The 13,620-nt window shown below is 38.9% G+C and overlaps 1 protein-coding gene across 1 annotated transcript in view; it reads left to right on the forward strand.

The window, feature by feature from the left end:
* Positions 1-13,620, forward strand: part of ARAP2 (ArfGAP with RhoGAP domain, ankyrin repeat and PH domain 2) — a 219,435-nt gene that overhangs the window by 167,992 nt on the left and 37,823 nt on the right. Inside the window, exons 25-26 of the mRNA XM_050947298.1 lie at positions 5,961-6,035; positions 7,166-7,283. Of these exons, the coding sequence (XP_050803255.1) occupies positions 5,961-6,035; positions 7,166-7,283 (193 nt within the window). The remainder of the gene's footprint in view (positions 1-5,960; positions 6,036-7,165; positions 7,284-13,620) is intronic.

Raw genomic sequence — 13,620 nt, forward strand, 5'->3', positions numbered from 1 at the left:
GGTAATGGAAGGATGACAAACGGGAATGAGGATATGGAGGTGGATATTACCACATCTGAGGTAGAAGCCATACTTGAACAGCTTAATGGGACAAAATCGGAGGGCCCAGACAATCTTCATCCGAGAATATTAAAGGAACTGGCGCATGAAATTGCAAGCCCATTACGAGAATTTTTAATGAATCGGTAAACTCAGGGGTTGTACCGTATGACTTGAGAATTGCTAACGTAGTTCCTATCTTTAAGAAAGGGAGAAAGAGTGATCCGAGTAACTATAGGCCTGTTAGTTTGACATCTGTAGTATGTAAGGTCTTGGAAAAAATTTTGAAGGAGAAAGTAGTTAAGGACATTGAGGTCAATGGTAATTGTGACAAATTACAACATGGTTTTACTAAAGGTAGATCGTGCCAAACCAACCTGATCTCCTCCTTTGAGAAGGTGACAGATTATTTAGACAAGGGAAATGCGGTAGACCTAATTTACCTCGATTTCAGTAAGGCATTTGACACGGTTCCACATGCGGAATTATTAGTCAAATTGGAAAAGGTGGGGATCAATATGAAAATTGAAAGGTGGATATGGAACTGGTTAAAGGGGAGACTACAACGAGTCGTACTGAAGGGTGAACTGTCAGGCTGGAAGGAGGTTACTAGTGGAGTTCCTCAAAGATCGGTTTTGGGACCAATCTTATTTAACCTTTTTATTACTGACCTTGGCACAAAAAGCGGGAATGTGCTAATAAAGTTTGCGGATGACACAAAGCTGGGGGGTATTGCTAACACGGAGAAGGACCGGGATATCATACAGGAAGATCTGGATGACCTTGTAAACTGGAGTAATAGTAATAGGATGAAATTTAATAGTGAAAAGTGCAAGGTCATGCACTTAGGGATTAATAATAAGAACTTTAGATATACATTGGGGACGCATCAATTGGAAGCAACAGAGGAGGAGAAGGACCTTGGGGTATTGGTAGATCACAGGATGACTATGAGCTGCCAACGTGATATGGTCGTTAAAAAAGCTAATGTGGTTTTAGGATGCATCAGGCGAGGTATTTCCAGCAAAGATAAGGAGGTGTTAGTACCTTTATATAAGGCACTGGTGAGACCCCACCTGGAATACTGTGTGCAGTTCTGGTCTCCCATGTTTAAGAAGGATGAATTCAAACTGGAACAGGTTCAGAGACGGGCTACTAGGATGATCCAAGGAATGGAAAACCTGTCATATGAAAGGAGACTCAAAGAGCTTGGCTTGTTTAGTCTAGCCAAAAGAAGGCTGAGCGGGGATATGCTTGCTCTTTATAAATATATCAGAGGGATTAATATTAGGGAGGGAGAGGAATTATTTAAGCTTAGTACCAATGTAGATACAAGAACAAATGGGTATAAACTGGACACTAGAATGCTTCATTATTATTATTACTTAGAAAATCAACCTAAAGTGTTGCTCTGTTTGGTGGTTGTTATGTTCTATTGAAATTAATGAGTATTGTGTTCTATTGAAATTAATGAGTATCACTGGGAAGAGAGTTCGTCCAATACTGAGTGCTTTTAAAAACCTCAACCTTCCTCTTTAGTATTATGAAAGTGACTTGCAGCTGGCTGCCAAGTGATACTGCATAAGGTACATAGTCATCTAGTCCTTTGAAATTTTGGCTACATCTAAACTTGGAGCCAGAGGCGTGTGTGATTCTGATCTCATGACAACCATGCACTGGCTCTGCTAGACCTAGCATGCTACAAATAGTAGTGTAGCCGCGGCAAAGAGCATGGATTAGCTGTCCTGCATACGTAACCGTATGTAGAACCCTGCTTGGATACAAAAATACGTGTCTGCATCCGATCTGCATCCACAAGAATCCACTTGTATCTGACTCACAATCTGCACTCTATCTTTTATCTGCATCCACACCACATCTGCAGTGCATCTGTGTGCATGCGTGTGTACTGTATATAGGCTCTCAAAGGCAGGAAAGCAGCTCTCTGCAGCTCATAGCCTATGAGGCTGCTTCCCTGCCTTCAAGACCCTATTCACCCTCTCCCCCAACCCTTATATAGAAAAAGGGGAGGTGATAGATCAAGAAAGGCAACAAAATCCCCCATGCTCCTATCACCGCAGTTTAAGCAGACAAGCAATTTAGGAAAACTCTCCCAACTTCATTACTGTATCAGGTCAGTTGGAGAGGGAGGCAGCTGCTTCTGCAAAGAGAGTTAGTAGCCTATGTTTCCACAGCCATACTACTGTTTGTCATGCATTAGCTCTATAAGAACTAGCATGTCTATGCAAGCTGGAAATCACACTCCAAGTGTAGGTGTAGCCTGAGTGAGAATCTTATTGCAATTAAGATCTGAGAGTCAAAACACTGCTCTCTGGAAATATAGTTGCTGTTCCATCATAATACATACATACATGTAGGAGCTAGAGCAGGGAGAGTAAATAATGCAGGTACTTAAAATGAACAAACTTAAAGGGGAGGTTAGACCTATATCATTTTCTCTGTGCTGCTGATATAGAAAACTATACGGAAAAGCTAACGTGCCCAGATTTCTTTTGCAACCCAAGAAAGGTCTCATGTCTGAAATGTCACTTATGATGATCTCGTTTTCCATTCCAGTTGGCAGTTCATTGACCACTGTGTGTTCTATCTGCCAAACATTTTGCCAGCTATTTGTAATTTTCAGCACATTTCGTTTATGTACAGTTGTTTACATAAGCCCAGTAGAAATCAAATGTCAGCTTCATTCTTTCTTGCAACCCTATTCTGTAATATCAAAAAGCAAACTTTACCAGGAAATAAGATTTTCAGAGTCTGTGCCACTGTAATTAAGAACTTTTCTTCAAAGTAGCTTCATAATGTTTTCCCTCATAAATGCTTCCAATAGTTTTCTATTCTCAGGGGCTAAACTAACTTTAAAGTCATAATTTCTCCATTATGTCAGTTTTTGTAGAAATTGAGTGATGCAGTATATTTACTTTTCACTCTCTGTAAACTAATCAATTTTTTTCATAGCTTCCCTTGCTACCTCATTATTCTATTCAATATCCTATTACCTACACTATTAAGCTTGAATCTGTTCACCCTGTTCAGCCTCCTCAGATTTTAACCCATATATATGCATGTAAGTGTGCGTTGTATAGCATGATTGTGTGTCTATGTCTCAGAATTGTGACCCAAATTATTGTACTTACCATCATTTGGACACTAGTCTTGATATTGGATCAAATATGAAAGGTCCAATTTTTTTCAAATTAACTATTAATCTCCCCCTTTCCCCACACTCCTTTTTCATTCTCTTTCATATTATATCTTCCCAGAACTCCTGCTACTGCATACACAATCACAGAATTTCAAATTATGCCCCTTTAAATTGGCATATGACTATCTTCTTAAGAGCGTAGGTTCTGCATCTAGCCTCAGTACTTTAGTAACTTGATATTTTCTCTTTGGAATAATGAAATTTGTCGTCCACAATGTAGATGGCTTTATGGTTATGAATGAGTAAGCCAGATTCCTATGGAAAATTCTCTATCTAGTCATTTAAAAAAAAAAGAAGTAGTTTGGAGTTTTTTATATATTCCACTTGGTCATCATTAAATTTTGTTTTCACTTTGCTTCCATAATCAAGTCCTTAATAAAGGTCTGAGTTACCAAAAATGTTACAATTTATATTTCTGGATATATGAACTAATATATAGTCAACATAGAATCAGTTTGTTTAATCTTATCATAAAAAAATTCTACTTATTAGCACAATATTTGCCAGACCACTGGCCCATTAAACTAAGTGTCCTATTTTCAGTGTTGGCCAATATCTGATGTCTAGATGGGAGTGAAAAAAAAATATCCTTGAAGCCTTTAGCCGATTGCCTGAAGCTGTCCATGGAGAGTGTAAATGTGTGGGGGACAGAATCCTTGTTTTATTTCTAATTGGAAGCAGATGGTTTGGTTACACTTAGTATGCATACCACACATGCTATTAATGATCTCAAATTTTTTTTTAAAGATCTTCATTTTGTCTTAAAACTTTGACTTTTGGAACAGTGAATTCCACAAAATGATTAAACATTGCATGTAGAAATTTCCTTTTCGTTTTTTATACATTTACGTGCCATTATTTTCACTGAATGAGCTTTTGTCTTTTTTTCAACTTCACCACTTACTAAAGTCATACATATTTCTAAAATATATGCCCGTACAGGATTACATAGGTACCATTAACTTTTACTGACCACCAGTCTTTACTGTTATCAGGAATTTGATGTATTCACTATACTTTTTATTGCAAACAACACAAACCCTCAGTTAATGTAAATACTGAAGGTGATAAATACCCACTGTAAATAGACATTTTTATGATCGTATTCTTTCATGAAATAATTAACAAAGCAAAAAAGTGTGTGCAAGCGCTAGGGAGGATTGAACTTTAAATGTTGTTTTTAAACTATTTTAGTTAATGATATTTCTAATTAATTGTTTCCTTGTTTCTTATTGAAGTTTGTCCCACATTTTATCACCACCACCACCCAAAATCCAAACCATTGGCTTTCTTATATAAAGAGCTATATATTCTCCTTCATCCTGTGAGGGGAAGCAAATGAATGATGAACTAAGTTGAAAGGAAAAAAGAATCATATTGAAGAGTTATATACCATGTATGCTATGTCTTCTCCAAACCCCATACAAGTTCTTCTTCAGTAGTAATTTGTGATGTAGATAGCAAAGGTACAGTGCTGGAGAGCAGATGCTCCAGTCAGCTTAATACCCTAGGAAAACAACCTAGAAGCTGCAGATGGACCATCTTTAACTTCCCACTGTCATTTTAAGGCAGAGAAGTTTAATTTCAGTTCCATTGACTTTGCTAGGAATCATGCTCAGGAACATCAGTTGTTCTGCAGGTGCAGCAACAGGGGACCATATGACAATAAGAGCTGGCTGTGCTGCCAGGGTGAGTTTCATTAACTCCTGTCTGGTTTGTGGTTGTGGATGAAGAGTTTAAAATCTCTGAGAAATAGAACTTTTGCCATGCAAAGGGCATTAGGAGCTTTACAAACTCTCCATACCCCAAGTTGTTCTTTTATCATAGTTGTGAAATGGGTTTATGTTGGTGAATGAATCAGGTAAATTTGAGATCAACTTCTGACTATACAGTTTGGCTAATATGACAGATTGAATTTCCAAGTTTGGACAACTAAACACAGATCTCTTCTGACTTGCAGTCTGGAGGTGGATCTCTGAAGCACAGGCTGTTTTCCCAATAATGTTCACCCATGACTGATATAGCTAGAATTCCTGTTCCTGAACCTATACTTCAAAATTCATATGCATTTTGATAGATATGATCATGTCTGCATTAGTCAAGTTCAGATTTCTTCCTGAATCAGTTGCCAACCCGATGGTAGAGACTTCCTATGATTAGGCTATGATTTAGTCAAGGGTATTTTTAGTAAAAGTCACGGACAGGTCACAGGCAATAAACAAAAATTCATGACCCGTGAGCTGTCCATGATTTATACTATAAATAGCCCTGACTAAATCTTGGGGGGAGAGAGGGGAGTCGCTGCTGATGGATAGAGGAGCAGGGCCAGTGGCTGCTCCGGCCGCCCTGGGGAACACTGCACAGACCAGCCTGAGCAGTGGCTGACCCCAGAGCCAGCTGTTTGGGCGGACCTGGGGACAGCCACACTGACCGCTGCAGAAGTCAGAGGTCGTGGAAAGTCCATGTTTTCTGCAACCTCCAAGACAGACACAGAGCCCTATCTATGATTGATCAGATGGAGCAGAATGGCTTCTCCCAGAGTCAGTGCCTGGTGCTTTCTGCAGCTTAGAAAATGGAAGGTTTGTGTGTTGAAAAGATTCTATTAATGCTGTGAAATAATGATTATATTTTCCCAATTATGAAAAAAGCTGTATACATTTTTATGCATTTTAAGTTTTGTAACTTATGTGTTTTGTTTTAGGTTTCCCAAGCTGGAGATTTGTTAATTGAAGTTTATGTGGAAAGAAAAGAGCCAGACTGTAGTATTATAATCAGGGTTAGTATGTAAAATTGTTATAACTTGTTGATAAACTTTTTTTATGGAGTGAAACGAATTTGTTTGTTTTCTTTGTATGTAGTTTTAGCATGTCTCTTGTTACATTTGTGTTTATTAGTTCATGTCTTTTCCCATCTTTATTTAATTTTTCTTTTTACAGTCAAGCTATGGCTTAATTGAAATCTGTAAATAGTATTTCTCTTGTACTTTTAAGCAGAAGGCTATGGCATAATTTTAAAGCAGAGACCTCCACTTTCAGTTTTATGGCAGAGTACAGCAGTATTGATACTCACAGCAACACCGCTAACAATTGCCTAGTGATTTCTGCAGTTTATTTAGCAGCACAAGGTTATTTAGAAGGCCTTCCTCCTGATGTCTCTTTCTGCCCAAGGCTGTCTGCCTTGCTTAGGTGCAGAGAAGCCTAACCTCCCCACTCACTATAATTGAGATTTCCAGCCTCGGGTCTAATAGAGCTCCTGAAAAGTACTGGGCTCTAAGCAGTACTGCTCTAATGTTCAAATGTAAAGGAGAACATAAAATTTCTGCAATAATGAAGGATGGATATGATTAGAAAAGCAATTTTAGCAAGATACCTATTAACCTTGTTAGGGTTGTCTAGTTCCATTTCATTATCATTTTATGCTGCATGGGACATATCAGCCAAAAAAACCCTGGATGTTTTTGTTTTGTTTTTAAAGACCAAAAAATTCCAGTATCATTGACTGGGATGAGAGAGGGGCAGGGAGGGAGAACGGTACCAAAAAACAGTGTCTGTAGTAATTGTTACCTGTTAGATCACAGCATGCTCTTTCTTTCTGTTTCACATGGAACTGAGCTGTAGTGCTTTAATTTTGGGAAAGGAAGGGTAAAGATAAAGGAAAAGGTTTGAAGTTAGTTTTTAGCTGGATAACTTCCAATCTGATGCAGCAAAATTGATGAAAATGTACTGGCCAGCAATTTGAGAAATAATTACTGGATTCACAAACTTGGTATTTCTATGATTGTACTTAAAAAGAAAAAGTTGGACTGCTTTTCCATCACAAAAGTATAAAATGTCTGCACAAGTCAGAAGCAATTAGTACTTCAGAAACTATTTATTAAATTTTGAACTGCTACAATCTGTATCACAGGTATCGCCTTTGACAGAGGCAGAAGAATTAACTAATGATGTATTAGGAATAAAAAATATCATTCCCAACAAGGATGAGATCTGGGCTGCTTTTGAAGTGATTGAAAATGGAGAGCTAGGTTAGTGACTTTTTTTCAACAATATTTGTGTTTTCTTACCACATTATTATTGGTTTATTTTGGAAAGTTAACCAAATCAAAACTCCATAGCTCTTCTTCGAGTGATAGCCCTACATGTATTCCGTACATGGATGTGGATGTGCGCCAGGCATCTAAGTCTGGAAGTTTTTCCTTAGCAGTGTCCCCTTGTGCTCAGAGATGAGGGTATAATATTTCAGGTGGGTCAATGCATCTCTGGTTCCCTGTTACTGCCTGTAACAGCATCTCTTTCCCCGCTGGCAGTGAGAGAGTCATCCAGAGACCTTTAGGTGCAGTGCCCACCTGGTGCTTTTATTTACAGGCTGTATTCCCATCACCTTTCCACCATACAAGTAGTCCCCTTCTTGCAGTCCACCAGCAGGAGAGAGGGGGCAAGCTATCTCTGTTTTTCCTCTACTGCACCTTTCCTCTTTCCAGCTCCCACCCTGACTTCCTTCCCCTGGGGCTCTTATCCAGCCCCAGCCTGTTGAGGCAGCAGCTTCTCAAGCTTCCGTGATCAGGGACAGGTGGTCTACCCAGCTCCAATTCACCTCCCTTAATTGGAGCTGGAGTGACAGAGGGTTGGCTAAGCAATTTTCTGCTTAGCGCCCTGTCACACTGCCGTATGGCCTTAGTCAGAACCCTTGTTCCTTTGCACTCTTAGCTTTTGCTATGACAGCGACTTCTATCCATTTGTATATAGTTATAGGTGTAGATAGTAGTTCCTTTTGCACATCACTGAAACTATTTGTAACCATTGCTGATTGATCCAAGGGCCAAGCCCTCTGCTGCCAATGAATCTCCAGATGGGTCTCCAAGTGCATCCACAAATGCTAAACACAGTCTAATGTGCCACCACCTGATGAAGTCACAGTGCACTCTATATAAGCACAAGCAGCCACATCAGGCTGCCTTGCAGATGTCCCATGGCAAGACATCTGTTGTGTACCATGGGACTCTGTCTCCACACTCATGTCGACCAAGCAATAGCTGCAGATTCCACTGTAGGCCATGCGGTACTACAGATTGCACTTCCTCTCACATCCACCTCCATGCTGATCACTGCTTGCTACTCACCCACATATAGAACACATATAGGAACTATCGCTCGAAGGAGAAGAGGAGGTTTTCTTACCTGTAACTGGAGGTTCTACGAGATGTCTGGTCCCTATTTGTATTTCAATACCCACCCTCCATCCCCTCTGCTGTGGACTGGTCGACTCAGCGGTAAGAAGGACACTGGAGAGGCATTAACCCGCACAACCTATTATGTGCACTTGGCTGCAAGCACAAGAGGAAGCACGATGCACATGTGGGTCAATAGACACAGCTAAGGAAAACTTCTGGACTCAGGAGCATGGCACATGTGTGCACCCATGTATGGAATACAAATAGGGACGACACATCTCTAAGAATCTCCAGTTCCAGGTAAGTAAACCTCATCTTACTTGTAGCGGAAACCTAAAACTAAAAGTCAAAACAGAAAGCCTGTTAATATAACAAAGGCCCATTCCACCTCTTTGGGCATCAGAATTTCAAAGTGATCCTTTCCTCCAATTTAGTTCATTAATAACTGATTTAATAAGTTGGCTTGAAGGCTCATAAATATGTGGTAGAAAAATGTTGTTGGTTCTTGGTAAACTTATGGCCCATACTTCCAGGAAAAAAAAAACAATGGAAGATCAGCATTTGGTTCTAAGTAATACTGACTGTAGGGGAGAAGGTGCTTGAAGAAAGTATGCAGTTCTTTAGAGAGAATGCACTCTTGTTAATTTCTTTCAGTCAATTTACTTTTAAAAAGCTAGAAAAAAACACAATCAAAAGTGTTTTACATTTTACATTTATCGCACTGGGCTGTAAGATACATAATGAGGTCTTGGAACACTGCTGTAAACATCACTGTAAAGCTGTCAACGCCAAAGGCTAAAAGGTCGCAATATAGTTCATAAGTTATAAGGAGAAATTAAAAAAAGTGTTATAAGTACTGAATATCTTCTACTAATCCGACACTTGGAGTGCAATTTTAATGCTGGAACTCATGGTTAAAGTGACAGAGGTTATTAAAATGAAAGTACATTCTATTATAAATTTAAACATAGTAAGAGAAGAACGGCAGCTATGCCATCATTGACATATTATTACTAATATTTTGTATCTTGTCACCCACTCACTAACCACAGGGTCCATTTTGACATTTCGAAAGGTATACACAGTCTTAGGAAAAAAGCATATATAGTGTGTACAAAGTAGGGTTTATAGAGATTTTACATTTCTGTGTGTTTGTGTGGTATAGAATAATGTGGTACATGTATAGTTTGGTGGTGGTTTTTGCGAAGTGCGAAGTCATTTATTTCTTTAACATGGGTCATTCTTTATTAAATTTAAAAACAATAAATTAAATGGGAGGAAAGTTGTGAAAAGTCAGGTTGTCAAATTCCCTGGATTGCCATGGATAATCCCAAAACACATGATCTGGAATATAATTTTGAAAATCCCTTAAAGCAGGGGTTTTCAATCAGGGGTCCGATGTCCCCGGGGGGGAGAGGGCGATCAGGTTTCAGGGGGCCGCCAAGCAGGGCCAGCATTAGACTCACTGGGACTCAGAACAGGAAGCTCTGCCACATGAGGTAGACGCCCAGGCCCTGAGCCCCTCCTCCCAAGCCTGAAGCCAAAGGCTGAGCAATGTAGCTTTGCAGGGGCCCCTGTGGCAGGAGGCCCTGCTTACTACCACCTAATGCCGGCCATGTCTTTTATGTGCAGAAAACCTGTTGTTGTGACACAGGTGGGCCGTGGAGTTTTTAAAGCATGTGGCAGGGGAAAGTGGGCTCAGAAAGAAAAAGGTTGAGAACCCCTGTCTTAAAGAATTACCAGAATTGCTCCTATACTTAGTGCTGGCCTAGCAGTATCAGCAGACATGATGGGATTGAATCACCACCTTTCAATTAAATTAAGTGCCCAAACTCTCCTCAACATTTTAGAATGCATGAGCATTGTTTGGCTCCAAAGAGGTTGTAATGGCGTCAAAGACTCCTACCTGTAATGCAGCCAGAGGGATCACAAAACTCAGGCATTTAATTGACTGACTTATTTTGACTGACTGCAATGACAAATGATGAATACAAACAGATCTTTTATTATTTAGATAGTACCTGAAATGTACTCATTTGCTGAAGTACTGAAATGAAGTACAAATTTGGCAAATGAGGATTTAAGGGGATATGAAAGGAGGGGGCGGGGGCAGTGGAAAGAGATAAAAGCAAAGGTGCAGGTAAGCTAGGTTGTGAAGTATTTTGGATGCAATGACAAGTACAGCGTTGGCCTCAAAGGCTGACTGAACTAGTGATGTTGGAGGTGGTGTAAAACCAAGTTTAGGGGGAGACCCTACAAGCCTCGTGTATGATAAGGGTCTGTGGGAAGCCAATAAAAGCCAGACATTTGCAAAGTTCAGGGAGTTAATAAATAGGAGGCAAACTAACTAAACACAGGAGACCTGATTCAATGTCTCGGTTAAGTCAACAGGAGTCTGTATGTTTCTATTGTTTGAAAGTCTGCCTGAGGGACCTACTGACACAAGCAGCCTGTAATCCCTACTCCTCAGAGTTGAGGGGAGGAACCTGTGCAACACAGGAAGAGGGTAAATTGTTGGAGGTGGGAGATGAAATTAGTAAACCCGGGAGAGGTACTTTTCAGCAGAGATTCTGTGGAGTCCTGGCTAAACTTAAAAACAGCTCTTCCCAAGGTTGAAACTAAAGAGAGAGACTAACGGAGAAAAGTTACCATGCAAGAAATACTGCCCCTTATATAGTAAATATAAAAATAGCTAATCTTTAAATAACAGAAGAGAGGAGGAAAGGGAAAGGAGATCAGAAGCGAAGTATCACATTTCTTTTGGCTTTAATATAATTTCAGATTAAAGAAAATTAAGATGCCCAGAAATTTAATTTCAGACTTCCATTGAGACTTGAAAATAAAGGCAACTTTATATTAGTTTATGTGCTACAGAGTACTGCAGCCTACAGAAGAGGCAAAATTGATATATTGGTCATTCAAACTAATATAAAATTGTATGGCAGGTACAGACATAAACATCTAACCAAACTAAACATAAGAACATTTATTGAAAAAATAACAATGGTTGTAGAGATGTGCTGCAAATCAAGATTGGATGCCTTTCTCACGGATACACTTTAGCTATTTGGCTATTTGGGTTATTTGGCTCAGTACAATGGTAACTGAGTGAAATGTAAAGGCCTATAAAATACAGGAGATCATATCTAATAGTCCCTTCTGGCTTTAAACTCATGAAAGCTAGTCTGCCACAAATTTAACTATGGCCTAATCCTGATATAGGAGTAGGTGGATACTCAATGCCTCTCAGGATTAATCCTTGTTTTAGAAGTTCACATCACAGCTCCAGATAAGGCCTGACCCAACTTCCATTAAAATTAATGGAAAGACTCCCATTGACTCCCATAATGACCTCAAAGGCTCAGATCTCATTATCTTCACTTCTCTAATTCTTTGCCTGAAATATATAGAAAAATTAATTGGGCTCATATATATAATATTACAGCTTAGCCATGCTATACTCCTGGACCCAAACTGGGGAGATAAGAGCCAACAAAATATATTTTGTCTCCTCCAAGTTGCCTTTGTTAATGTTATTATTTAATACATTTGTTTGTCATGCTGTGGACCATGCAGTCCCTGTCCCAAGTAACTTAGTCTAAAAGACACAAATAAGAGAAGAGACTGGGAGAGCCAGATAAGATTTGCTTGTTTTGCTTCAAATCATGCTGATGATCACAACTTCTTTCAGACACATCAGTACAGAAGATAAAGTATTTTTAGCATGTATCATTGTACTTGTCTGTTGGCACCTGTCCAGGGCATCAGGAGATTCCGTTCATTAGAGTCTACCCTGCAATCTCTGGGGAGCTGCACTTTTTTGTGTATTGTCAAACAATTTCTTGGGCACTATGCTGAAAATGAACCCCCAGAAGTCAAGAAAATTAACATCTTGTATTATCTGAAATGTAATTTCCTTCTCATTATTGCTATTTCAGACCAAAATAACTTGTTTTGGATATACCAGCAAATGCATAATGACCTTAGTAACAGGGTAATTGGAAGTGTATGTTGACCATTTGATGTTAGAAATACTGATATTACAATATTAAAAATCAACTAAATTATTTACATATAGAACAGTTGAAATAATTGGTAAAATTATCTGGCCTTTTGCAGAGAACTCATAGTACTATATTATCAAATAGGATCAATGTCATTGTTAGTAATATTTGTGAGATGACTACCTTGTAAAGGAGGTATGTTGCCAGCAAAATAGCTAATGCATTTTAGCATGATGATTTATGTACCATATAATTCATTATGACAGGTGGTCTTAAATATAGCTATAAATAAGAGTAGGTGTTTACATTGGGAGTATTTATAGTCTAGGAAAATGTGTTGATATGCCAGATTCATCTTGCCTTTTTTTTGTTTTTTTTTAGTTTTGCTTTAGGGTGGATTTTGACTCTTATACCAAGGAAATGAGTTGGTTTAATGTTATTACATTTAAAGGGCCACCGCACTTCTAAATCTCTTCCTTTTAAGCGAGGAAAGTAGGATTACTTCAACAAAAGTTCTTGTACAGGCAGTTTTAAAGGGATTATTCAATTACTGACCATAGAAGACTATTGCTAATCTGCCCCATAATCATTGCTTCTGAACAATTACACAAAAGTTTAATAACTGGGTTAATATGCCTATAAGTAAGTCATTTCTTATGCAAAGCTAAATTATGCCTCCCACTGCACTGTGCTAGTGAGTAAAGGAGATGCCATCATACTCATTTTCACTGAGAAGTCTGAAGGAATGTCTAACATAGTGAATGCTTATGGGAAGGGAGTAGGTTTAGAAGATAAAATAAAAAAAGAGCAAGTTAAAAATCACTTAGAAAAGTTAGATGCCTGCAAGTCACCAGGGCCTGATGAAATGCAGCCTAGAATACTCAAGGAGTTAATAGAGGAGGTATCTGAGCCTCTAGCTATTATCTTTGGAAAGTCATGGGAGACGAGAGAGATTCCAGAAGACTGGAAAAGGGCAAATATAGTGCCCATCTATAAAAAGGGAAATAACAACAACCCAGGAAACTACAGACCAGTTAGTTTAACTTCTGTGCCAGGGAAGATAATGGAGCAAGTGATTAAAGAAATCATCTGCAAACATTTGGAAGGTGGTAAGGTAATAGGGAATAGCCAGCATGGATTTGTAAAGAACAAATCATGTCAAACCAATTTGATAGCTTTCTTTGATA

This window comes from Gopherus flavomarginatus, chromosome 3 (genome assembly GCF_025201925.1).
Source record: "Gopherus flavomarginatus isolate rGopFla2 chromosome 3, rGopFla2.mat.asm, whole genome shotgun sequence".
In the NCBI taxonomy this organism is placed as follows: Eukaryota; Metazoa; Chordata; order Testudines; family Testudinidae; genus Gopherus; species Gopherus flavomarginatus.